The sequence below is a fragment of the Macrotis lagotis genome, chromosome 1 (assembly GCF_037893015.1).
Source record: "Macrotis lagotis isolate mMagLag1 chromosome 1, bilby.v1.9.chrom.fasta, whole genome shotgun sequence".
In the NCBI taxonomy this organism is placed as follows: Eukaryota; Metazoa; Chordata; class Mammalia; order Peramelemorphia; family Peramelidae; genus Macrotis; species Macrotis lagotis.
The window spans coordinates 252,717,848-252,742,507 of NC_133658.1; the positions used below are offsets into that span (position 1 = coordinate 252,717,848).

The 24,660-nt window shown below is 43.2% G+C and overlaps 1 protein-coding gene across 1 annotated transcript in view; it reads right to left on the reverse strand.

Moving 5' to 3' along the window:
• PEDS1 (plasmanylethanolamine desaturase 1) overlaps positions 1 to 22,917 on the reverse strand; it is a 35,191-nt gene extending 12,274 nt beyond the window's left edge. Inside the window, exons 1-2 of the mRNA XM_074190053.1 lie at positions 22,743 to 22,917; positions 11,930 to 12,049 (exon numbers count right to left, since the gene is read on the reverse strand). Coding sequence (XP_074046154.1) covers positions 11,930 to 12,049; positions 22,743 to 22,917 — 295 coding nt within the window. The remainder of the gene's footprint in view (positions 1 to 11,929; positions 12,050 to 22,742) is intronic.
• Between the last annotated feature and the right edge of the window lie 1,743 nt (positions 22,918 to 24,660).

A 24,660-nucleotide genomic window follows, 5' to 3' on the forward strand; every position in this document is an offset into this window, starting at 1 on the left:
ATGCTGTGCTAAGTCATCAGCCTCACTTTCTCCTCCAGAGCTATCTGAGTCCTGTGGCCAGATATGGATCAGGATGACTGGAGAGGACCCTGGAAGGGAGGCCATCATGGTTAAGTGATCTGCCCAAGGTCACAAAGCTACTAAGTGTCTGAAACTGCACTCGAACTCCCATCCTCCTGACTCCAAAGTCAGTACTTCACTGTGCCATCTAGTTGTGGATTGATAAACCTTATACTTGTACACATTATATATATCCAGGTCTTCTCCATTAAGAACTTAAGTTCCTTTTGGGTATGGATTGTTTCATTCTTTGTAGTTGCACCCCAGTTGCTCTGACAAAAGGACACATTCAGCCCCGATGGGAAATAGGATCACAGGATGACAGAATGAGAGAGTCTTCAAGGACAAAAGTGTCCGTGAAGGTATCTGTAAAGGGCTCCAAAACCAGAAGTCAGGAGGGACCCTAAGGCTGGCTATGAAAATTCCCTCTTTTTGTGAGCTAAAAGATAGCTAAAGGAGGAAGTTGGTCATTAGAAGTCACTGGAGACATTTTTTAAGGTTGGAGCAGAGTGTGGGTCAGATAGGGGGAAGAATCAATTGATAGTATTTAAAACTGAAAGTATTTAAAACCGAAAGATATATGGAATCATAGAACAAGTCCATAAATTGGGCCTTGGAGGGAAAAAGTGACCATGCTTAAATACCAGGAAATTCATTTAACCTTTATATCCCAGTTTTCTAATTTGCTGAATGGAACACTGGCACTAGCTTCCTCTATATCTCATAGAAAATACTAAAGATAGCTGTATTTCCTCTCCCCCATCTCCCCACAGGGGCCTGAAGAAGAGCTTGCTCACACTTAGAGAAACATAAGGCCAAAGGTCAAGTGACAGCTCCAAAAATACTTACTGGCTATGTATTTGTGGTCAAGTCACTTAACCTCTATCTGCCTCAGTTATCCCATCTGTAAAATGGGTCCAATAATTGCATCTACCCTACAGGGTTGTTGTTGAAGATCAAATAGTATTTGTAAACTTTCTACAAACTTTAAAGTGCCAATGTAAAAACTAGCTACTATTATTATTCTCCATTTTGATCCAGAAATATCTCTTCCTGTAAATATATAAATACCCTACTTCAATCCACAGCATAACAAAAAGAAACAAGGAAAAGAAAAGAAAAGCCAGTTCCTTGGCTCAGGCTCCAAAATGCCCAGGGTCATCCCTTTAGTGGGGGGAAGGGAGGGTAGGCAGACAGACCTTCCTTTGTCCCCAGCTGGGGGCAGTAAACAGAATGCAGTCAATGCAGGCAGCCACCACCAAGGAGGTCTGGACAGCAGAGGTCCAGTGGCTCCCTTCAGATCTCTAAGGCCTGGCTTTCTGTGCTTTTCCTACCAGATGCTTTGCTGGTGGTAGGAGAGGGGTGGGGAATAGGACAGGTCAGAGGATGAAGAAATGAAAATATTGGCTCTCAACTTTGCCACTAACTCATGATGACTCTGATCAACCCATTTCTCCCCTGATAAACAACAGGATTGGCTTTAGCAGAGGGTGGAGAACCTTTTTCTGCCAAGGGACATTTAGATATTTATAACAACATTTATGGGCCATACAAAATTATTAACCACTACATCTGGTCAAACATTTAATTAATTCACACCTAAAAAGCTCCTAGATTTATTGAATTTTGAGTCTTGTCTGTGATTGCTATGGAAATGCCAGACCAAATGATTTTGCAGGCCTTATCCTTCCATTCCCTGCCCCTGGTTTAGGATCTCTTAAGAAGTCCTTCAAGTCTTAAATAGGTATTGTTCAGCTCTGTTCAGTGCCTCCTGCTCCAGGCACAGGATCTTAAGATTTGGAAGTGCACCTGGAGCTCTTAGTTGTCAGTTGACCAGTGAAGAAATAGCTACCCCCCCCAAGGAAGTAATTTGCTTAAAGTCATACACAATAATGACATATGATGGGAACCCAGATCTTGGGATTCCCAGCCCTGGGTGCCACTGTTTCTAGCCTCTTCTCACTCATCCTCCAGCATGGATTAGTTGAAAAGGACCCTAGTCCAAAGGAGCCTCATATTAAAATAATGGGAAGATAGAGAGAGAGAGAAGTCTTTAATGGGTAGAGTTTGTTTTCTCCAAATTCCCAATAGGAAAGAACCAAACTATATACACCTCTTTAGATTCCCTTATTCTGAGTCCCAGGAAAGGGGGGCAGGAAGAATCGAAGTCTGTGAGCTGCCAAACACATGGCAGAGACTGGAAGACACAGGGAGAATAAGGAAAGAAGGGAAGACTTCAGGGCTGAAGGAAGAAGAAAAAAATTACCTTGATGCCAGAGACAGAATTGTACATCATCACCCTCTTCTCAATCCCATCCTGAATGTGATTGATTAATTTTACTAAAACAGTCCAATTATGCAAATGTAATGTTCAAAAATCTTTCAAGGCTCTCTATTCATTTAAAACAGTAAAAATGCCAATTTACATTTTAAAAACACTGTAAAATTTACAAAGTACATTGTTTTTTTTAGTTTTTTTGCAAGGCAATGGGGTTAAGTGGCTTGCCCAAGGCCACATGGCTAGGTAATTATTAAGTGTCTGAGGCCGGATTTGAACTCAGGTACTCCTGACTCCAAGGCCAGCGCTCTATCCACTACGCCACCGCCACCTAGCTGCCTTTTTTTTAAAGTACATTTTTAATAATGACATTGAGGTAGGTGATATAGACTCAAACCAAAGTCTTCTGACCACCATACTGGAAGGTTATTTTTTTAACTACTTCTCATTCATTTAAGTTCTAAAGGATAATACTGATGTGGATATATAAATATTGTTTTCAGAGCACATCTTTTCCTCAGATTGAACTATGAGCTTTAAGAGAGCAATGACTGCATCTTTTCTACTGTCTCCTCCAGGACAGTGCTGGACCTGCAGCTAATATAAAGATGATTAAATTTTCCAACTGCTATATAGGTGTCAGAGAACATGTTTTTGTTTTTTTTAATTCTGGCTCTGACACAAACACTAAATTGCAGTGTTAACTTGGGCAACACATCTCTGATCTCAACTTCCTCGTCTGTAAAATGAGGGGATGACACTAGATGGCTTCCAGTCCCATTTAGTTTTAAATTCTGTGGTCCCTTGAAAGAGTTAGGAGCATTGGAATGGACTTCTGACCTAGTTGGGAGAGATTATTGACTTAAGTCTTACTAAGCAGACCTGGGGCTGTGCTTCAATACAGGTAGATAAAACTGCGAAGGTTCTGCAGGGCTCTGGCCCAATGCTGGGAGAGAGGCCAAGTCAGGGTGAACCTCACCAGATAGGCCTCTCCCTGTGCCAAACCCTCTGGGAGATGGCCAGGGGCCAGGGCCCTGCTTCTGCATGAGGCTGCCCAGTGTAAAACTTTCATTATCTGACTATTTAAATCATACTCATTAACGAGAATCTCTGGAGGCCTAGTGGAACACTTCAATTCATAAAGATCTTCCTTTCCTGGTCCTGGAGAGTAGGTGCTCTCTTCTTATCCACATAAAAAAGAAGAGGGGAGATTACAAGGAGAGGAAGATAGGTGCCTTTGAATTCAAATACTGTCTACCACAGTCAACTTCCTCTCCAGACCTCCACAATCCAGATTAGTCTTCATTGGGTTCAGGCTGTACCACTCTTTCAGGTTTGCTTCCCTGATTCCATGGCTTTCCCCAGCCCATCAAAAAGTATCTTTGTGGCAGTTACACTATGTAATCAGAACAATTTAGGGACTTCAGAGGGCAGTTGTGTGTGTGGAGGGGAGGAGAGGGTTGAGGGAGAAGGGATTGGGAAAGGTAATCTATTGAGACTCCAAGCTGCTGAATACAGGCAATACTCAATTCCCCGCCCATCTTCAACCAAAGCTCTGTGGCAGAGGAAAAAACTACAAAACAAAAAAAAACAATCTTGGATTAGAAGTCAAATGACAGTGGTTTAAAGTCCTTACAGAATAACCTTCAGCAAGTCAATTAGACTGCTCCAAGCCTCAGTTCTCTCATCTGTGAAATAGGGATAACAATATTTATTTACACGACTACTTCACTATCACTTCCAGTGATAATGTTGTATCATTGAAAAACACTATGGAATAATGAGAAATTTTTTATTACCAAGAAAATACTTAGCCAGGCCTCTTTTTTCCATCAGTGACTGATTGGGCAGAGAACAGATTGTAGGTGGAATTTTTTAGCTGCAAGGGTTTTGTTTAAATTAATCTAGTTCCATGGCCTCTGCAGCTCATCTAGTCCTCCCCCCCACCTTCACTTTACAAATGAGGAAATGGGCTCAGAATAGGGAAGAGACTTGCTGATCTCACCCAGGGTTAGTGGCAGGGCCAGGACCAGAAGCCAGGTCTACCCATGCACTTGGGGCACTTTTGAGTCCTGCCATCTCCACCTACAGTCTTGTATGGGCAGTTAAACACTATGCAGTATAAAATTTAGATCTGCTGCCAGTGGTTGGGATGTGACTCTACTTGCCCCAAAAGAAGCAATGTAGAAGCACAGACAAAAGTTTGAGCCCTTGTATGTCATGAGATGACCTGAAGCCCAGTTCTTACCATTTACTAATCATGTAATCCTGGGCAAATCATTTCAACTCTGGGCCTTAGTTTCTTTACCTTTTATATGGGACAATGATATTTATGGTACCTATTTCATAGGGTTGTTATGAGATTTGTTGAAGCAATTATAGAAATGTGAAGGGGCAGACTTGAGAAAAGGAAAGGACATATAGTATTGTACAGGCAAAAGAACCCTGGACTTGCTATGTAACCTAGCTCTTTTGGGGGCTTCAGTTTCTCATCCTATAAAATGGGGATTAAAGACCTCTATGCCACCTCCTTCATCAGTTTGTTATGAAGAATACATTGTAAATCTGGAAGCCCCATAGGAATGGGAGTTGTTATATATAATAAAACTAGAAATACCCTTAGTAATGGCAAGATTTTTTTTTACATTTGAGGAACATAACTCTTCCCCAACCAGGTCTCAACAAATTTCCACCCCCAGGAAAAAATATTTGAGTCTCTCAGGGGAAAAGGTAGACGACTGTAAAGGTCCCTGCCAGCTCCACATTGATCAGCCTCATGGCCCCTTGACCCAACAAAGCTGAATGAGTTCCTCAGCCTCACGTCAAGCTCATCATCATTCCTTAGCTTTGGTATCGCACCTCTGCTTGGCTGAGAGCCCAGACTCTGAGAGGTGCCTGGTTCCAGAGTGAGATGGACTTATTATTGAGTCCTGTGACTCTTCTTTGGAGAGGAGAGACCTGCCTCCCCCCACATTCAGCCTAATGCTAGTAGCTACTCAGATAAGGCTTGACAATTCACTGATAATATTGTTTGAACAGGCCCTAATCAATCAGAATAGCAGCCCTGAGATTCTGTGTCAACACTGCCTAGAAATTAATGATAGGCCACTTAAAAACAGAAACCATAAAGTCAATCAGGGAGCATAGGCTGGGACAGACTGGAACAGGGTGGTCATGGGCCCTCAAAGGTTAATAATGGGACTTCCAAATGATCCGGGTCTTCCCCCTGCCACTGCTCTTTCTCCTAAAGCCTAGGCATAGGTCCCAGCAGCTTAAATTAGTCGGATTACGTGGTATCGGCTTAGGCTGACAAGAAGCTTTTTAATGGGATTGGGAAGGCCAGAGCTCAATGGCCACAGAACAACTGCTTCAAAAGAGAGGCTGGCTCATGGTACTTTATGCTTTTGGACCCTTTGAGGAGAAGCAAACAGCTGACTCCAGAGTTGTAAGCCAGGAGGTTTAAATATTACCAGAGCTGCCAAAATCTACCTGAATCCAAAACCTCAGCATGTGAAAGAGAAAAAAAAATGCTGGGCTTGTAATCAGAAAACTCTTATCCTGACTCTAGCATTAACATTAAACTGTGAATTGGGGAAATTAATTTCCTCTCTGGGCCTCAGTGTCTTCCTCTGCTCAATAAAGGAGAGGAGCCAGAGGAGGAGCTTTATCTAAGATTCCTTCCAGTTCTGACATTCTAGGATTCTAAAACCTCAGAATTTGCATAGAGAAGCTAACAGTTTGAGAGAATTTTTTTGATGGCTGGTTAAAAAAAAAATCTTCCAGAAGATTCCCATGCAGACAGCTTAATCCCCAAACAATAATAATTCAGATTTATATGAGATCATAAACCCAGAGTGACCTGGAGGTCACCTGGTTTAACCCCATCATTTTACAATGAAGAAACTGGGGTCAGATGTCTGGGGGGGTTTACCCCCAGACCCTATGACACTGATTCCAGCATTCTCTCCACTGTACCAAGCTGTTATATTCTCTCTCTCTCTCTCTCTCTCTCTCACACACACACACACACACCCTCCCTCATGAGTTAGGAGGTACAACTATAGGTCAGCACACTAAGAGGAAATAAAAGTGTGTGCCTAAGGTTATATAGCTCTTAAGTGCCTGGGTTGTAACTTGAACTAGTCTTCTGACTCTAAGACCAGTTTTTTTTTTTGGTTTATTTTAACAAGTCAGTCTGGTGTTGCAGGCAGACCACAGGAGCATGTATCCATGTAAATCATTACAACCAAAGTTTAGGAAGTGCTCCAGAAAGGAGGTGGTGCCGGCTCCCCTGACTTGTCTTTGACTTCTCCCCTACAAAGAGAGGTCTTTTAAGTCATCTCAGGATTAAGAATCTAGAATCCCCTAGAGGTAACAGAGGCAGCTCTCAGTGTTCCCAGGGTTCATTCTCTGCTGTCAACTGGGGAGCAAAGACTGCTGGGGCAGCTCTAAGATGCCTGCAGAGATGTTTGGACATGTTAAGGCCTGGAAGGACCTTCCCTCATTCCATTCTTTGGAATCCTTAATGCATAAGAGTGCTAAATTCACAATGACCACAAGACAGTGATGGATGATCATAGGATCATAAAAATTAAGAGATCGAATAGATCTAAATTAATTCAATAAACATTAAATGCATATTATATACCAGACATTATGGGGATATGAAAAGATAGTCCTTACCCTGGAGAAGTTTACAATCTAAATGAAGAGACAAGTTCAGACAAATGTATACAATGCAAGTTGTATTTTGGAGAATGACATAGCAATACCACTATTAGGTCTGTATCCCAAATAAATTAAAGAAAAAGGAAAAGGAGTCATTGAGAGAAATGATTATTAATAGCCAATGTCTTGGGGAGATTCAAAGGTCTCCCCTTTTTCTAAAATTCCTCATTTTAAAAAGTTCAGTTTTCTTGAAGGAAATTACTGGTAATGAGACTGCATAAATTCTCTTCAAATGTGATCAGATCCCACCCAAGCTTGCAGGCAATTTATTTTCCCTGGTTTTTTAATTGTATTTTTCTAACATGTAAAGATAGTTTTTAACATTCAACATTCATTTTGTAAGATTTTGTGTCTGGTATTTTTCTACTTCCCATCCCCTTCCTGATGACAAGTAATCTGATATAAATTGTACATTTACAATCATGTTAAACATATTTCCATATTAGTCATGTTGTAGAAGAATCAGGACAAAAGTGAAAACCATGAGAAAGAAAAATCAAATTTTAAAAAGTTAAAGTTAGGGACAGCTAGGTGGTGCCATGGTTAGAGCACCAACCCTGGAGACTGAGTTCAAATCCCACCTCAGATACTAAATAATTACCTAGCTGTGTGACCAAGGGCAAATCACTTAACCCTACTGCTTTGCCAAAAAAAAAAAAAGTAAAAATTGTATGCTTTGATCTGCATTCAGATTCTTTCTTTGGATGTAGATGGCATTTTCCAACACATATCTTTTAGAATTCTTTGATGACTATACTGTTGAGAAAAGTTAAGCCTATCATAGTTGATCATCATACAATGTTGCTGTTACTATGTACAATGTTCTCCTGATTTTGCTCATTCACTCAGCATTGGTTCATGTGTCTTTCCAGATTTTTCTGAAATCTACTAGAGCTCCTGATTTCTTACAAAACAATATTACTCCATCACATTCATGTACCACAATTTATTCAGCTATTTCCCAATTGAAGGGCATCCCCTCAATTCCTAATTCTTTTCCACTACAAAAAAGAGCTACTGTAAATTTTTGGTACATGAACTCTTTGGGATACAATCCCAAAGTATTGTTGGATCAAAAGGTATACATAGGCTTATAGCCCTTTGGGCACAGTTCTGGTAAGGAATTTAATCTAAATGGAAAAGCCTGTTGTAATCAACTCAAGCTTGGGGAGATAGATCTTTTTAATCTTAGATAGCCCCAGGTTGAAGATGGTCTGAAGAGATAATTTTTCTCTGCAAGGGTCATTCTTGGTCCCTCATTGAACACCAGAGTTACATAGAACCAGAGTTTGAATCCTGATTTTGCCACTTAGTACCTTTGAAAAATAATTACCCGTGAAATGAATTTGGACTCTATGATTCTATGACTGAGAGGATCTAAGCCAAAAATCACACATCTGTTTAATGACAAAATCTCCTACTATTTACTCAGAAGTTGTTGTGAGAAGATATATTAGGGTTTAGGGACTAGTTTTCTTTCTTAAGGAACATCCCTTAAACCCAAATCACACTGGCTCTCCTAGATTAGCCAATAATAGGTCCCATGCCAGGCCCAGCTTGGTCATTGTTTGGGTCCCTATTGGCACAGAATTAAGGCAAATAGCAATTGTTTCTGTTTTAGGTCAAGAAACTTTGTAGGTCAGTCTTGCCCTCCCAAATTGATTTTTATTTTGACTATGTAAATCTCATTTCTTTCTTAACTAGTACTGAAATGACATTGCCTCAAAGTGAGACCTGCCTGTTAAAGAACTTAGTTTAAAAAGGCAAAGGCCTCCCATTGCATCCAGGGCCATCCCCAGTAGTCAAACTGCCTATATTTGGTCACTGGACTCAAATGGCTCTGAAATCCAATTCACTTGCATATCATGGAATCACCTCTTATGTCATAATCCTGTTAGAGAACAAAAGAACAAAAAGATAAACAACTGTTTTCAAGATTATATAAACTGTGAATCTTCCAATGTTGGAAGGGATGTGGGAAATTTGGGACACTAATGCATTGGTGGTAGTACTGTGAAGTTATCCAACCTTTCCAGAGAGCAATTTGGAATTACACCCAAAGGGCAATAAAAATGTGCATACCCTTTGACCCAGCAATGCCACTACGGGGTCTATACACTGAAGAGATGATGAAAAATGATTTAAAAACATCACTTGCAAAAAAATATTCATAGCACCCCTGTTTGTGGCGGCAAAGAATTGGAAATTAAGTGAATGTCCTTCAATTGGGGAATGGCTTAACAAACTGTGGTATATGTATGTCATGGAACACTAATTAGAAACCAGGAAGGATGGGAATTCAGGAAAGCCTGGAGGGATTTGCATGAACTGATGCTGAGGAGATAAGCAGAACCAGAAAAACACTGTACACCCTAACACAACATGGGCTAGCTCATTCCATCAGTGCAACAATCAGGGACAATTTGGGACTATCTGTGATGGAGAATACCATCTGTATCCAGAGAAAGAATTGTGGAGTTTGAACAAAGACCAAAGACTATAACCTTTAATTTAGGGGAAAAAAACATTATCTTATGAAATTTTGCTCTCTCTTAGACTTTATTTTTCTTCCTTAAGGACAGGATTTCTTTCTCATCACATTCAACTGAGATCAATGTATAGCATGGAAACAATGTAAAGACCAACAGAATGCCTTCTGTGGGGGGTGGGGGGAGGGAAGCAAAATGAGGGGGAAAAATTGTAAAACTCAACTAAAATCTTTCTTTAAAGAAAAAGGAGGGGCAGCTAGGTGGCGCAGTGGGATACAGCACTGGCCCTAGAGTCAAGAGGACCTGAGTTCAAATCTAGCCTCAGACAATAATTAGCTCGCTCTGTGGCCCTAGGCAAGCCACTTAACCCCATTGCCTTGCAAAAAAAAAAAATTGAGCAGAAGTAAGAACATTGTATATAGTAATAGTAATCCTTTGCAGCATTGTACATCTATGAAAGACATGACTATTCTGATCAAACAAGACAGTTCCAAAGGATCCATGATGAAAAATATTAGAGAAAAGAATTGAGGAACTCATATTTATAAATATAAGACTACTAAATATAAGGATACCTTTTTTTTTACTTTATGTTTCTTGCTTTTTATTATTACTTTTTGAAGCATGGCTGATAGGGAAATGTTTTGTATGACTTCTTCCCATTTATAATTGGGACAGCACACTGTTTGCCATCTCAGTGCCATCTCAAGTGGGGAAGGGACAGGAGCAGGAGAGAGGGAAAGAGTTTGGAATTCACTTTTTAAATGTCTTAAAAAAATAAATATGTAAAGAAAAAACAGGAAAAAAAGGAAGCTGTATAAAATAAATAGGCAATAATTTTAAAATAATAGATGTAGAAAGGAATATAGATTTCTGTCATTGACAGAAAAAGAAATTGAGACTCAGAGAAAATAACTGGCTTGCTTGAATATTATAAAGGAATGGTAAATAGCAGCCTCAGGACTACAGAAGCTTGGTCTTCTACTCGGGTTGGAAATTCCTACCTGCTACTGCCCAAGTGACTTATCCAAATGAGAAGTCTTTTTTGAAATATTCTAAACAACCACAATGCCTGTTTTACTGGGCCTACAGAACGAGAGGGCCAGAACCTTGATCTAGTTATCCAGGTCCCCAGGTCATAAACTCAATCAGAACAATGCAGTTAAAGAGAAAACAACCTCTTCCCAGCCCCACACCAAACATTTCATCCTCACCTAGTGTGTTTCCAACACAGCACCCAAGCCTAATTAAGCTAGTCTAACTGCAGGAGCAGTCCTATCATCTCCCTTAAAAGAAGAGAGGGAGTCAGGAAGTGCTTTAACACAAAGCCTCCCTCTTTCCCCAGGCTGGTCTCTGGACTCCTTGAGTCCTGCTAATTCTTCTACAATGACTCCACATTTCACCCTTCCTTTAGAACCCACTATCACAACCCTGGTCCTCATGATCACATAGCTGGAGAAATGCAAAAGCCTTCTGATGGTTTTTTTTATTCTGATTCCTTTTTAGCCTACAAGATAGAACTTCCTAATAGAATGCTCACCAGTCTGAAAGTTGGAAGGAACTTTTGCTGGCACCAAAGGGAAGTGTTTGAAATTGCAAAGTAGCAGAAATTTGAACCCAGATTCTTAGACTCTTAATCCAGTCTCTTTCCTCTCTAATATATTGACACTACTTTTCCAATCAATACATACATAACTAAAAGTAGGAGTCTGACTCTCCCTCATCCTCAAACTGCCAGACCTGAATTTGAGCCTGGTCACTCTCTAGGACTTGGGTGCTAGATGCCCAAATTACCAGAATTTCATCTTTTTCTCCTCCTCTTCCTCACATGAAACAACTTGAATTTAAAAGAGGATCTAGATTGATAAAAGCAAAAAAGCCCAAATTCAGAAATAATCTGAGACTAAAATTAATCAGAGAGATTGAGAACTCCCAGGACAGTTTTTCTTAACCCATTTTACCCATATAAAGATCTTAGGTTCTTGGCTCCTGTGTTGGACCAGGACATGAGCCTTTTGCTTGATCACAATACAAAATTTAGGAAAGTATTTCATGTTATATCATTCCTGAGGGATAAATGAATGCAATCTCTCTCAAAAAGAAGGTGCAGAGGTACACTGATTTGTTCAGGGTCACACATTAAGTAACAGGGATAAAAGTCACAGCCAGGATCTATGACAAAACCAGGGTTCTTTTTACCACACATCTATCCTTAGATGAGCATGCTTCTCCACCCCCTTCCTTGGTCATCTTTCCCAAGAAAATCACTTGATCCAGTATCCAGTTTCATAGGTAAACAGGTCAAGCAGATTGAAATCACAGATACTTCCCCCCTCTCAGGCCACAAAACATCCTGATTTCTTCACATACTCACATACTCCCAGCAGCACCAGGTGAGTGTGCTCCAGACTAGCAAGCCGAAGAAGATGGCACAGATTGAAGGCGATGAGGGAGAAGCAGAGGATCACACAGCACCATTCCTGGAGCCTCTTGCCTGGGGGGGGGGGGGGGGGCACAGAGAAGAAGTTTTTACTTAGAGTGAAGTATTCACATCAGAGACACAGACCTGATAGGGGAAGATTGACAGATGGGACCTCAGCCAGTACCCTTCCCCCTCCAGATTTTGGTTATCCCTTAAGTCCAAGGGAGGACTTTTGGCAGGCTTTGTCTGCTAGGAGTTGAGTGGGGTGCATCATAGCTCCTGGAGGCTGGAACAGAACTGGGTGTTCTATGGAGAGGTCAGATCAAGAAAGAAATCACTGTCCTTTCCACATTGCCCCAAAAGTAAAAAATAACACAGGACTTGCTTAACAGGCCTAGGTTTGACACTTGGCTCTGATATTTGCCAGCTGGGTAACTTCCCTTGGACAAGTCACTTTCTGAGCCTCAGTTTCTGCAACAGAAAAGTCAGGTTACTAGCAGGTCACTTACTTCAGAGGGTTGTATTCTTATAAATTTTAAAGAGTTCAAGAGCTAGGACAATCCTAGGAGACCTGCTAGGGACATGCAATCTACATCCAGAGGAAAAAGAACAAAACAAAAACCCTTCATAATCTGAGTGAATATTACATTCACTTTTTTAAAATTTCTCATGTTTTTTCGTTCCCAACTCATGGTTTTCCTTCTTTTCCCTTAATCCTAATTTCTCATGCGGAAAATGAATGATCTGTAAACATGTTAAACACAAATGTGTATGTATTCGCCACTGAGGAGAGAGGGTGGAAGGAAATTATAGAACTTTAAAATATGCAAAAGCATGTAATATGAATGTTGGAAAACTTTTATAACATGTAACTGGAAAAATAAAATATCAGTTCAAAAAGTTCAGGAGCAATTATGATCATTATTACTTCTCTTTAATGTAAAGGATACTGGACAACCTAGCTATGAAGCTTCTAAAAAAAGAGAAGTCTACATTCCTTGCTTCTACTCTCTCATTTTTTACCCTAACCCCTTACAATCTGGCTTCCAGGAGGAATCTGTTTAAGATAGTGAAAAGAGCACTGAATTTGGAGTCAGAGCCTTGGCACAAACCCTTCATCCTCTATGTTTTCTCACCTTGGGTAAGTCATTTCCTCTTTCTTGGTCTCTACTTCTTCCAAATGCACACTAAGTGCATTGCATCAGACATCAGGTCCTTCCAGGAATAAATCCTATATTCTTATGAACTCCCCTTTTCTGAAACTAGTTTCTTTCTAGGCATTTTTCTCTAGTCACATCTACCTAGATCTCTCTACAACAAATACTACAGCCCATCCCTGTTTTCTTGAGGTTCACCCTTTCTCCGGTCTTCCAGGATAGTGCAACTTCTTGGTTCTCCTCCTCTTTCTGGCCTTCTTCTCTGTTACCTCTTGTCTTAAATGCAGACAGTTCCTAAGGCTCAGTCCTTGGCCCTTCTTTCTTTGCTTTGTCTAATTCAGATGACTCTAAATCTTACTAATTTAACTTTTACTACCTCCAGAAGTGACTTCCAAGTCTATATCCACAGAGCCAAGTGCTGTCCTGACTTCTATTACTCTATCTCCAAGTGACTAGGGATATATCTGCCTAACCATCCCAGCAGGTCTTCAAACTCATGCATCATGTCCCTTAAAAAGAGCTCTCTTTCTGTATTTTTCCTGTCAATTGTACCGAAATTCTCTAGTTTTCTTTGCACACAATAGTTTGCACCGAAAAATGAATTGGAAACTTTTACTTCCTCTACTCTCCTCATATCGACTCAGTAATCAAATCATGTGGCATTTTCTTTAATGTCACTCCACCTGCCCCTTCTTTCCTGTTCTACTACCACCATCTTTGTCCAAGTCCTCATCATCTCATAATTATATGTATCACCTTGATAGATTCCTGGTAGCTCTCCCTAAAACAATCCATCTTATAATACTATGTTTTCATATTGTCTTCTTCAAAAGGTTCAAACACTGGCTTTGCCACTTTATTACCTATATTGTCTTGGACAAGTTCCTTTTCTTTTCTAGACCTTAGTTTCCTTTTCTATTCAAAGGTAGGAGGAGATTGACCACAAGAAGAACCAGTAAACAGTCTTTGATGGGGGCAGATAGGGGGTGCAGTGGCTAGAGCACTGGCCCTGAATTCAAATCCAGTCTCAAACACTTTATAATAATAACCTAGCTGTGTAATCTTAGGCAAGTCAATTACAAAACAAGTCAACAAACTTTTATAAATTTTCTGGATGTACAAAAGCTGAGAACTTTGCAGAAGACATTTCTAGACAAAACTCTGTATTCCTGTATTATCTTCTCTCTAACCCACCCCCAACTGCCTGCAACCTAAAGTCTAAATTCAAGACCTTTTATAAGGTGACATCTGAGAACAAAGATCACTTATAGCATCTAACTTGTGCAAAACAGAGAGGTAAACAAGGACAAACAATACCTAAATCATGCCCTCAAGGAATTTATAATCCAGGAGAAACAATTTCTATTTTTACAGAATTCAGATTTCCAAAGCATTCTCAAAACAACCTCAGGAGCTAGAGAGGACAAATAATATTTCCATTTGGTAGATGAAGTCAATGGAGCTGAAGGAGGAGAAATGACTTGTCGGGGGTCAATCCTTATAGTTATCAAGGTAGGATTTACATTCAGGTCCCTTGACTGGGAAGTCCCAGAGTTTTTCTCATTATACAAAGTTATTTCATACAAATAGCTCTAATTTTAAAACAAAGTATAAGAAGGACATAGCTAGCTACCAACAAAGTACCTTTCCAGTATTATAACTCATTTGCTCAAGCATTTAGCCCACAACAGCCCTAGAAGCTAATTAATGAAAAAGATTCCTGTCCCAAAGAGATAAAGGAGCTTGTTCTATGCCACAAAGATTTGAACCCAGGTTCTATTAATCAAAATCCATTGATCTATTAGATTTTTTTCCCCAAATATGTCTGCTACTGATGAGTCCCACTGTTCCTCTAAGACTCAACTCAAGTCTGATCTTCCATGAGGCTCACTGAATTGATACCCACCCTCATTCAGGTCCACCTTGGTGATCTATCTCCATTCTGCTTTCTTAAAAGACTGTATCAAGCACTGGCCACTTGGCTTTAGTCTACTGAGTCAGAGCTACTGAATGCCTTTCCAGAACTGGAAAGCACCCTAGAAGAATGGCTGCTAGGGTTGTGGAGATCACTCTAATCCCACCCACTCATTTGAGAGGCCCCCAAATACAGATACTTATGAATGCTCACACAGACTATCAGTGGCAAAGTTCTAGAGAGCCAAGGTCTCCCAGATCTGTAGTCCTTTCCATTCTATTCTACTGTCACCTCCTTCCAGTTTGTCTTTCTCTTGTCACTGCAGAATTTTAATAAGTTTCTTTCTTTAACCTTTATCACAACCCTAACCCTTTTCAATTTCATAAGTATGTAAGTTTGAGGCTGGAAGAGAAAAATATTTATTATACAGCACCATCAGCCTCAGGCCTTAACCGAAGTGGAATGGATATTCAATGAAGGAAAGGGTGGCCAAAAAGCTCAAAAAGCCCAGTGCTCATTTCCAATTCAGAAAGGAACAGTAATTAAGAGCAGACAGTTCAGAAACAGTGAACAATAAGGAGTGATTTGAGGAGGTGGCTAGACAGATTAAGGAACTAGAAGACTAACCAAGTATAATAGAACACATAACACTGAGTACTTTGGCACAAAGGATCACAAGATTCAGATCTTAAAGATCATCTAGTCCTATTCCCTTATTCTAGAGATGAGGAAACTGAGATTCAAGGTCATGTAGCAATTTTTGCTGTTTGTCCTTTGTTATGAAGAGGAACAATGATGTATCCTGGGCCATGTCTTGACTTAAGCATGAACTGGATCTAAGTGAGGTAGAGCTGCACAAACTTATCAGCCTCACTCTTTGCCACAATCATCCAGGTCAAGAGGTAAAACAAAAGTCAAGACCACTGATGAAGGTCTGGAATGCAATGGAAGACCTTGGAATTTTCCATGTCTGACCAAGTTCTAATTGCTCCACAGCATACGTTTCTGTCACCTTTCATGACCACTGGAACAAACTGTGCTCACCTGACCATTCCACCAGAGGCTGGGGGTGGAGGGAATCTTCACATTCTTAGACATCCCCCTAACTCACCAATGGGTTCAAAGTCTCCACCTGGTTAACCATCTGCTGGGGTATGAGTGCTTGGACAGGCTACAGTTTCTTGGAGTCCCAAGGGAGAGGAGGTGTAAAGGTCAACACACCAAAGGCAAATGAACATCCATGAAAAGGGCTAGGAAAATCCTTACACCAGAGGTGCCTGTCTTCCCTAAGGACCTCCTATACCTCTCAAGCAGTTAATAACTGTTCAAAGCTAGATCCTATGATTTTAATTCTAATATTATTTTCACTATACCAATATTGCCTTCTGAGAGGGCAGCTCAGAAACTGTGAGTGATGAGGAATGATTTGAAGGAGACAACTTATCAGTGTCATGGGGGGGGACTAATAAGATGGGACACAGGAAAACTAGGTAAATCTCTGGCTTTGCTTACACTTGAGCCCCACCCTTCTGCTGGGGAGAGTCTTCTTTATCAATCAGGCTTCTTACTCACTCCCTGGAGTTGTTAGGGAGAAAAAGAGATAAGAAGCTCCTACTTACTTATTGAGTGGTTAGCTTTAAAAAGAAAAGAAAAGAAAAGAGAGAGATAAGAAGCTCAACTGGTAGTCAGGAGACCAAGATTCTAGACCTAGGTTACTTGCCCTGTTCTTGCTTCAATTTCTTCATTTGTAAAATGTGTGGCTAACTTCAATGACCTCTAAATTCTCATTCTGCTCTTCTAAACTTATATTTTTGTGCTGTAACAATGGGACAGTCTAGTGGTCCAGTGTATGGAGTGTCTAGCCTGGGGTTAAGACATATCCTGGGGCAGCTAGGTGGTGCAGTAGATAGAGTCCAGAGGACTTGAATTCAAATCCAACCTCAAACATTTAATAATTACCTAGCTGTGTGACCTTGGGCAAGTCACTTAACCCCATTGTCCTAAAAAAACCCCACATCTTCCTAAGGTCAAGTCTGAACTCAAGATACTAGCTGAGTGACCCTGGGCAAGTCACTTAATTCTGTTTGTCTCAGTTTTCTCATTCCTAAAACGAGATGGAGAAGGAAATAGCAAACCATTACAGTATTTTTGTCAAGAAAACCCCTAATGTAGTCATGAAGAGTCAGATAAAACTGAACAACTAGGACAATAACCTATTCACTCAAATCTCTACCCAGAAGACAGAGGAATGAGAATCTTTTTTTTTTTGGGGGGGGGGGGATAGAAGTAGAAAGAGAGAGAATGTGTGTTTGCATATATCCAGAAATAGGAAGGTTTAGATTCTAATACCAGCTATATTATACCAGCTGGAAGGTCATGTCTCCTCTCTTTTTTTTAAGATTTTTTTTTTGCAAGGCAAATGGGGTTAAGTGGCTTGCCCAAGGCCACACAGCTAGGTAATTATTAAGTGTTTGAGACCGATTTTGAACCCAGGTACTCCTGACTCCAGGGCCAGTGCTTTATCCACTGTGCCACCTAGACACCCCAATGTCTCCTCTCTTAACTCTTAGTTCTAAGTCCTTCCAACCCTGGCATTCTATGACTCTAGAGACAGAAGGCTGACTCTTGGCTAGCTTTCCCCTCAACCTAGTGGGATCCACATAACTAGAAAAGGGACAAAGTTCACAAAAAAGTTGTTAGAAATGCCAGATGGTAAGGTTCTGGGATCTGAAGAGGTAGATGGCGGACTAGCAGCCTCTGGGACTAGCAGCCTCTGGAATAGAGAGACAGCTTTAGTACCCACTCCCACCCCAAACCCTGACTGCTAACATTTCCCAAGGAGTATGTGTCTGGGCCATTTGGCATTTAAAAGGCAATTCTGAGCCATGACAACCTTTTCTCTTTCTGGTTTCAAATCTAATTTAAAAAAAAAAAAGAGAGAGAGCTGGAATCAATGGGTGGGATCCAGGGAAATGGGTCCATGGGCTGATTTTTGTTAGTTCTCCTGCCAATTTCAAAAGACAGATACTGAGTCTGAGAAGTGGCAGGAAGAAACAGTTGATTGACCATAACAAAGCAGAAAGGGGAGCTGTGGGTTTGATGACCTCTCTCAAAATAAACCCTTCTCCTTCCTGGCCCCAATCCACTTGTCATTCAGAAAAACATCTGATTTAGAACTAGAAAGGATATTAGACATCATCCAGTACAATTCTTTCATTTAACAGATGAGAAAACAGATCCAGAGAGGGGAGGTTACTTGCCTAAGATAACATGCAGTAATTAGCAGAGCTGGGAATTAAGCCTAGCTCCTGACTCTCAACACAATCCTCTTTTAATAGAAAGTAATTTCAGGGTTGGAAGCCACCTCCAAGATTCCCTGGTCCAATATCTACCTGGAACAAAAGGCCTCACTTTTGTCCCATTGTTCTGATTTTACTCTCTTGGTGACTGAACGAAAAATAAATAACCTTCCCAGTCAGTCCTAAGAACTGGAGAAACTTTGTTGAGTCACCAATAATATTTCCTCTGGAAGCTCCTTCCTGTCTGTTTCAAATCCCCACAAAGCTGAGGGTTGGGCAAGGCTCAGGTTCAGTCCTAGGAAAACTTTCTATTGCAGGAAGATAGAAAGCAAGGTGAACCAAGCTACTCACTGTAAATAGGCTGAGATCTAGGTTTCTCAAGCCCAAAGAAGCCAAACACTCTCAAAGTTCCTACAGATCTAGGCCTGAAAGCTATGGAGGCTTCAACCCTTAAATGGGGGGGGGGTCCTGTCTGGGATCTGGGAGCCCCAAGGTCAGACTTGTGAAAACAGGGCAGAACAAACTCCAAACTAGCAAACACCAGGCCAAAATTGTCCCTCCTACCCCCATGAAAGTTCTCTCATTAGGGAAGAAAAAAATAGACAGTCAATTCTATATCCTCCAACTTCCCTACCTCTCCTCCCAAGGGTTAGATAAAGTCTGACTGAAAAGCAGAGCAATCCTAGGGCTAATACAGAAGTCCCAGTTTCAAGGTTAGGCCCAAGACCCATTCCCTCTGTCTTTTTAGCAGAAATGAGCTGATGTTTTTGAGATCCTAAGAAAAAGGGGGTCAGAGTTTTGGGCTATCTGCAATGGAGAATACCATCTGTATCCAGAGAAAGAATTGTGGAGTTTGAACAAAGACCAAAGACTATTACCTTCAATTTAGAAAAAAAAATTATCTTATTATGTAATTTTGCTATCTCTTATACTTTATTTTTTCTTCCTTAAGGATATGATTTTTCTCTTATCACATTCAACTGAGATCAATGTACATCATGGAAACAATGTAAAGACTAACAGGATGCCTTCTGTGGGGGTAGGAAAGCAAGAATGGGGGAAAAATTATAAAACTCAAAATAAATAAAATCTTTCTAAAAAAAAAAAAAAAAGGAAAAGGGGTCAGATTAGAACTAGCCAGTCCTTTGCTGCACATTTTCTTCCTTTTCCTTCCAAAAGCCTAGCCTCTATAGGTAGCCCCTTAATATAATTGCTGAATGAACTTCCTCCTCTGAAGAGTGTATGGGGCTGCAACCCACCTATGTGCAAAAGTACCATATAATCAAAGCTTCTGGGGATACAGACCAAAATGAATTAGTAGTCTCTGACCTTGAATAAATGAAGCCTAAGGTAAATAATATGAGCAGTTATGTGGTACAGCTATGTGGCAGAATGGATAGAGTACTGGACCTGGAGTCATGTCAGGAAGACCTAAGTTCAAATCTGACCTCAGACACTTAGTAGTTTTGTGACCCTGGACAAGTAACTTAACCGTTTTTGCTTTGGTTACCTCATCTATAAAATGATCTGATGTAGGAAATGGAAAACTATTCTAGTATATTTGCCAAGAAAACCTCAAATAGGGCCACAAAGAATGGGCTGAAGGTGACTGAACAATAACTAAGGGAGTGAATATTTAACTGGGAGGGGAGAAAGGGAAAAAGGTTTAGGTAAGATTTTAAATAGGAGATTAAAAAAAACCTCCTCAACTTTAAAGTTAAGACTTTAAGACTAAGATTATCAGAGATAATCTCCATAGTTGTAATAATATTCTACTTTGGTCCCTTCTAGTCTTCACATATGATTCCATGCCTCCATACTGTGTGACTGTAGAAGAGTTGTCTGCAGTAGGAGCAGGGGACCACTCTGCCTTTACAGGGTGTCAGTACAGAAGGGTGGTCCTCAGGTTCTAGCTAGCATGGCCATGGTCATCCTGGACAAGGTACCTGAGCATTCTATACCTCAAAAACTGTCAGAAAATATTAATGCTTAAACAACTCTTGGCAGATCCTCTGGTTCAACCCTCTCATTAAAGAGGACAGGAAGACCTAGAAGGGGAACTGGCAAAAGTCTAACAGAAAGCTAGTGACAGAGAGAGGATCTCAGAGAGGGAATAAGGAGTAATCCATCTTGCTCACCCCGCCCCAGTGGGTAGTGAGAGAGTGTGAGTGTGAGAGAGAGACAGAGAGACAGACAGACAGACTGTGTGTGTGTGTGTTTGAGGAAGGTAAACTACAGTGTTTCTAAGGGCTTTTCAGCTTCCTGGGTCCGTCATAGAGCTCCCTTAGTCACCTGCCAAAAATAGGTGCCCTAGAGGAAATGGGGAAATATAATTTCAAAGCTCATCTCCTACTCTGCTCCATAGAAATAAATGCAGGTCCAAGGCTTGCCCGACCATAAAGTAGTTTCAAGGTCAGAAAAATCATAATCAGGATGGAGATCTTACTAAAAGGAATTTAGAGAAACCAGACTAACCAGAGACCAAGAGAAATTAGGAACAATAATTTGCTAACACATTTCCCATTCTAGTTCTGTCCTAGCCTTGCTTGCTTTGGTTTCTCCCAAGTCTCTCTTGGTCCTTAGCTTTTAGGACATCAGGTCTGGTGATGAGGGCTGCACAAATATACCAGTCATTTTTTTGTGAGTTAGGCCCTTACTAAGGATGTCAGTAAAATCAGATACCTAAGTAGGGTAGTAATTAAAGCAAAAGATAATACAGAAATCAGGAAGTTAGACAAGGAGGGAGGAAGGAAAGTTGGTGCTTTCCCTCTAGAGTTCAGAGAAAAGTTCAGGTAGGATTTAAAGAGGAGAGAATTGTGGTTGGCCAACAGATGGTCAAAGGGTAGTTTGTTGTATTGCCCTGGGGGGGGGGGTAGAAAGGTGAGCATTCCACAGGGGTGGAGAGGTAGAAGGAAGAAGGTATAGTGATTAGGCTGGAGAATGGTGACCAAAGGTTGGAACTCAGTAATCATAGAATCATAAGACAAGTTCAAGATGGAAGGGGACTAGCCCAAAGTCTTCTCTTAACAGAGAAAACTGAGGCTCAGAAAGAACAAAGGACTTAGTCCAAGGTCATTCATTTAGTTAAAGACAAAGCTGGGCCTAGGTCTGAATCTCCAGATTTCCAATTTTTTTTCCCACCATTTAAAGTTAAAGGTGATAAAACTAAGTGATAAGCAGTTCAGATGAAAGCAGGGGACTTCCCCCTCATTAATCCACTCATTCATTCAAAATACTATTATCCCCAGAACACAGAAAAGATAAGACACAGTCTTTGCCTCACGGAGCATGAAGAAAACATCTACCATAGAGATTTACTGTTTTCAAAGCACTTATTTTGTTCACAAATCATAAAAGTGACCCAATGAACTTGGGGCATGCCTCAGGGCTCCTAAACTGAATAAAAGGAGTACCAACCCAAGCCCAGGCCTCAATTTGTACCACAGCTTGCAAAAAACTATGCACAGTGGGTACCCAATTAATCCAATTAAATTAACTAGAGGAAAAAAGTGATAAGGTATTTTGCAAACAAAGGAGTACCTTACAGCAAGAGCAGCTTTGGGTAGGAGAGGGAAGGAACTGGGTTTGGCCACCTGACTAAACGTCAAGATGCCTCTATTAAAGGCACAGACTCCATCCTCCTTAATTACAGGGGAAGGAATGGAATCACCTAGTTTTTGAAATGCCAGTAGCACTCGGCCACCTTCCTTCTCCCTTCATTTGGGTTATTTGCCGGGAGAAAGGTCAGAAAACTCCAAGGATTTTGAGTAGCTAAGGATTAGGCCAGAGCAAAGAATGGAGAGGATGGGGGTTCCCCAGGTAACAGGGCTCCATTTCCCCGGGGGGGGGGGGTGCAGGAAGGGCTCCTGAGGTAACGATGACAAATCTGAAATCTCTGGGATAGGAAGACCTTGAGAGAGACAGGGAAAAGGACCTTCGGGATGAGACATCCGGAGGCGCCGGGAACGCTGATGTTGGCCTTGGCCAGCAGGACGGGGCTGGGGTTCCTCTGAATGGAGGAGGAGGGCACGGGAGGGGGGAGCAGGGCAGGCTGGGGTCCCGCTCGAGCTGGCCGGCCTCCAGGCCCCCGGGGGACGCACCAAGAACGGGCCCCGGGTGTCTCCCCCACTCCGGCCAGGCGCCGGAGCCCCGGGTCCCTCCGGGCACTGGGCGTCTCCGGGGCGGGGAGGCCCTCGGAGCCATTTCGCGCCGGGGCCGGCGGGCTGCAGCAGGCCCGGGCACCCCCGGCCCCCGGGGAGGCTGCTCGGGCGGCCCCCGGAAGGCTGTAGGGGCGGTCGCTGCGGCGGGGAGGTTCTAGGCTGGGGCAGGGCGGCCCCGGGATGGAGATGCAGCCCGGGAGGGGCCGCCCGAGGCCGGCCGGCCGGCCGTCCTACCTGGGGAGTAGAGCTGGGCCAGCTCGCGGGCCCCGGCGTGCTGCGCTCCCCAGCGCCGGCCCCCGCCGTCCGCCGCCGCCGCCGCCGCCTCCTCCTCCTCGGGGCCGCGTCCGGGCTCCGAGGGCTCGTCCGGCTCCGGGCAGCCGCGGCCCCCGCCGCCCCCGCCGCCCGCCATGGCTCCGGCCCCGGCCTCAGCCCCGCGCCCCGGCCCCGGCTCTCGAGCGGCGCAGCAGCTGCGGCCCGGAGCGCCGCATGGAGCGACCGCGGATCCCGCTGAACGGGCAGGGGATAAAGCTGCGGCGGCGGCGGCGGCGGCGGCGGCGGCGGGGCCGCGACTGGGCCTCGCCCGGGCCCCTGCGCGTCACGGCCAATCAGCGCCCGTTCCAGGGGCGGTCCTAGCCAATGGCGAGCAAGCTAGAGGTTCGATCGGCAGCCCGGCCAATCCGACGCGTTCGGGTGAGGGAGGGAGGAGGGACACATCTGGGGACCGCCCCGAGGCACATCTGGCGCCTTCTCTCCACCCCCCGCCCCCACCCCCGGAGAAGGGAACTCCCCCAGACTCCCTCCGGTGGGACCCCCGAGCGCCCCGCGGCCCTGCTGGAGGAGGAAGCGGCGGCCGCCCCAGCGGCGGCGCTGCGGTGCCGGCCAGACCGCCAGGCAGGAGGCGTGGATTCGAGTGCTGCCTGCCCCGGCGCCCGTGACCTTGGCTCCTCGTCCGCCGGGCCGGGCCCGATGCCCCGAAGGGCTCGGCCGCGTGGGCCCGCGCCCCACACACGGTGCCCCCTGCGGCCGCGGGCAGTGGCAGCGCCGGGGCACCGGGCAGTGAGCGGGCCTCCCCGACTCTCGGCCCGGCACTCCGGCGCCTAAGCTCCCCGGCCCGAGTCCCTGCCGGGCGGCTGTCCTGTTCCACCCCCGGCCCGGGGGCAGCCGGGGCCCTGGGGGCTTCCAGCACTTCGCAGGCTGCAAGAGCGAGACGCTGCCCGGAGCTCCAGCGCCTTTGTTTACAAGCTGTCAACCAGGAGTTCTGCCCCTCAAATAAGGGGCCCCGCGAGCCACCTCCACTGTCCGCCTCTTCCCGGACCCTTCTCTCTGACTCTTCCCATTTGACCCTTCTTTGATCGGACAAGTCAGAGCCGACCTCTATTTAAGGCCTCCCTTTTGCCAGGAGGGATCTGACTCTTCTAGCTATAGGTTTCTCCTAATCCCCATAAATGCTGGAGAAATCCCAGATTTAAAAGAAATACCAATCAATGTGCTTGTCAATCTAGCACCTTCGGCTTTGCTTGTCTTAAGGCCAAAGCACCCGGCAACGTTTGTCCCTGATTATGACAAACTCTGGAAAAGTTAACCACATATTTATTTCCGATAGGTCGATGAGGTTCCGTGGAGAGGCTCTTTGACAAAGTGAAGCATCCCGGGCCTGGTAACTTGCCTAGGGTCACTGGTCCAAAGGTGGCTATACTCAGGAAAATCTAAATTCAAATCTGGCCTCAGATACTAGTTGTGTGACCCTGGGCAAGTCATTTAGCCCCTGCCTTAATTTCTTGGAGAAGGAAACTGCAAATTATTCAAGTATCTTTGCTTGCCAAGAAAACCTTAATGACAGTATTGGCCCACAGGGTCACAGAGAATTGGCTAGAAATCAGATCCCCTGAACTCTGATCCCCAACATCATTCTTTCTTAGCTAGATCAGACTATTGTCATTGAGAGGAAAAAACTAGTCTTCAAAGAAACTATGTTGGGAGGGACAAGTGGGTTTCTCTTCCCCAGTACTGATTTAAGTAACTTTCTTGTTATTTCCAGTTTTTTGATTAATTGGAACTGACTTTCCTCAGCTGTGAAATGAATATCTCTACAAGATCCCTTTTCATCTATAAATTCCATGATACTTTTGATGCAAGAGGGGCTAAATTTCAT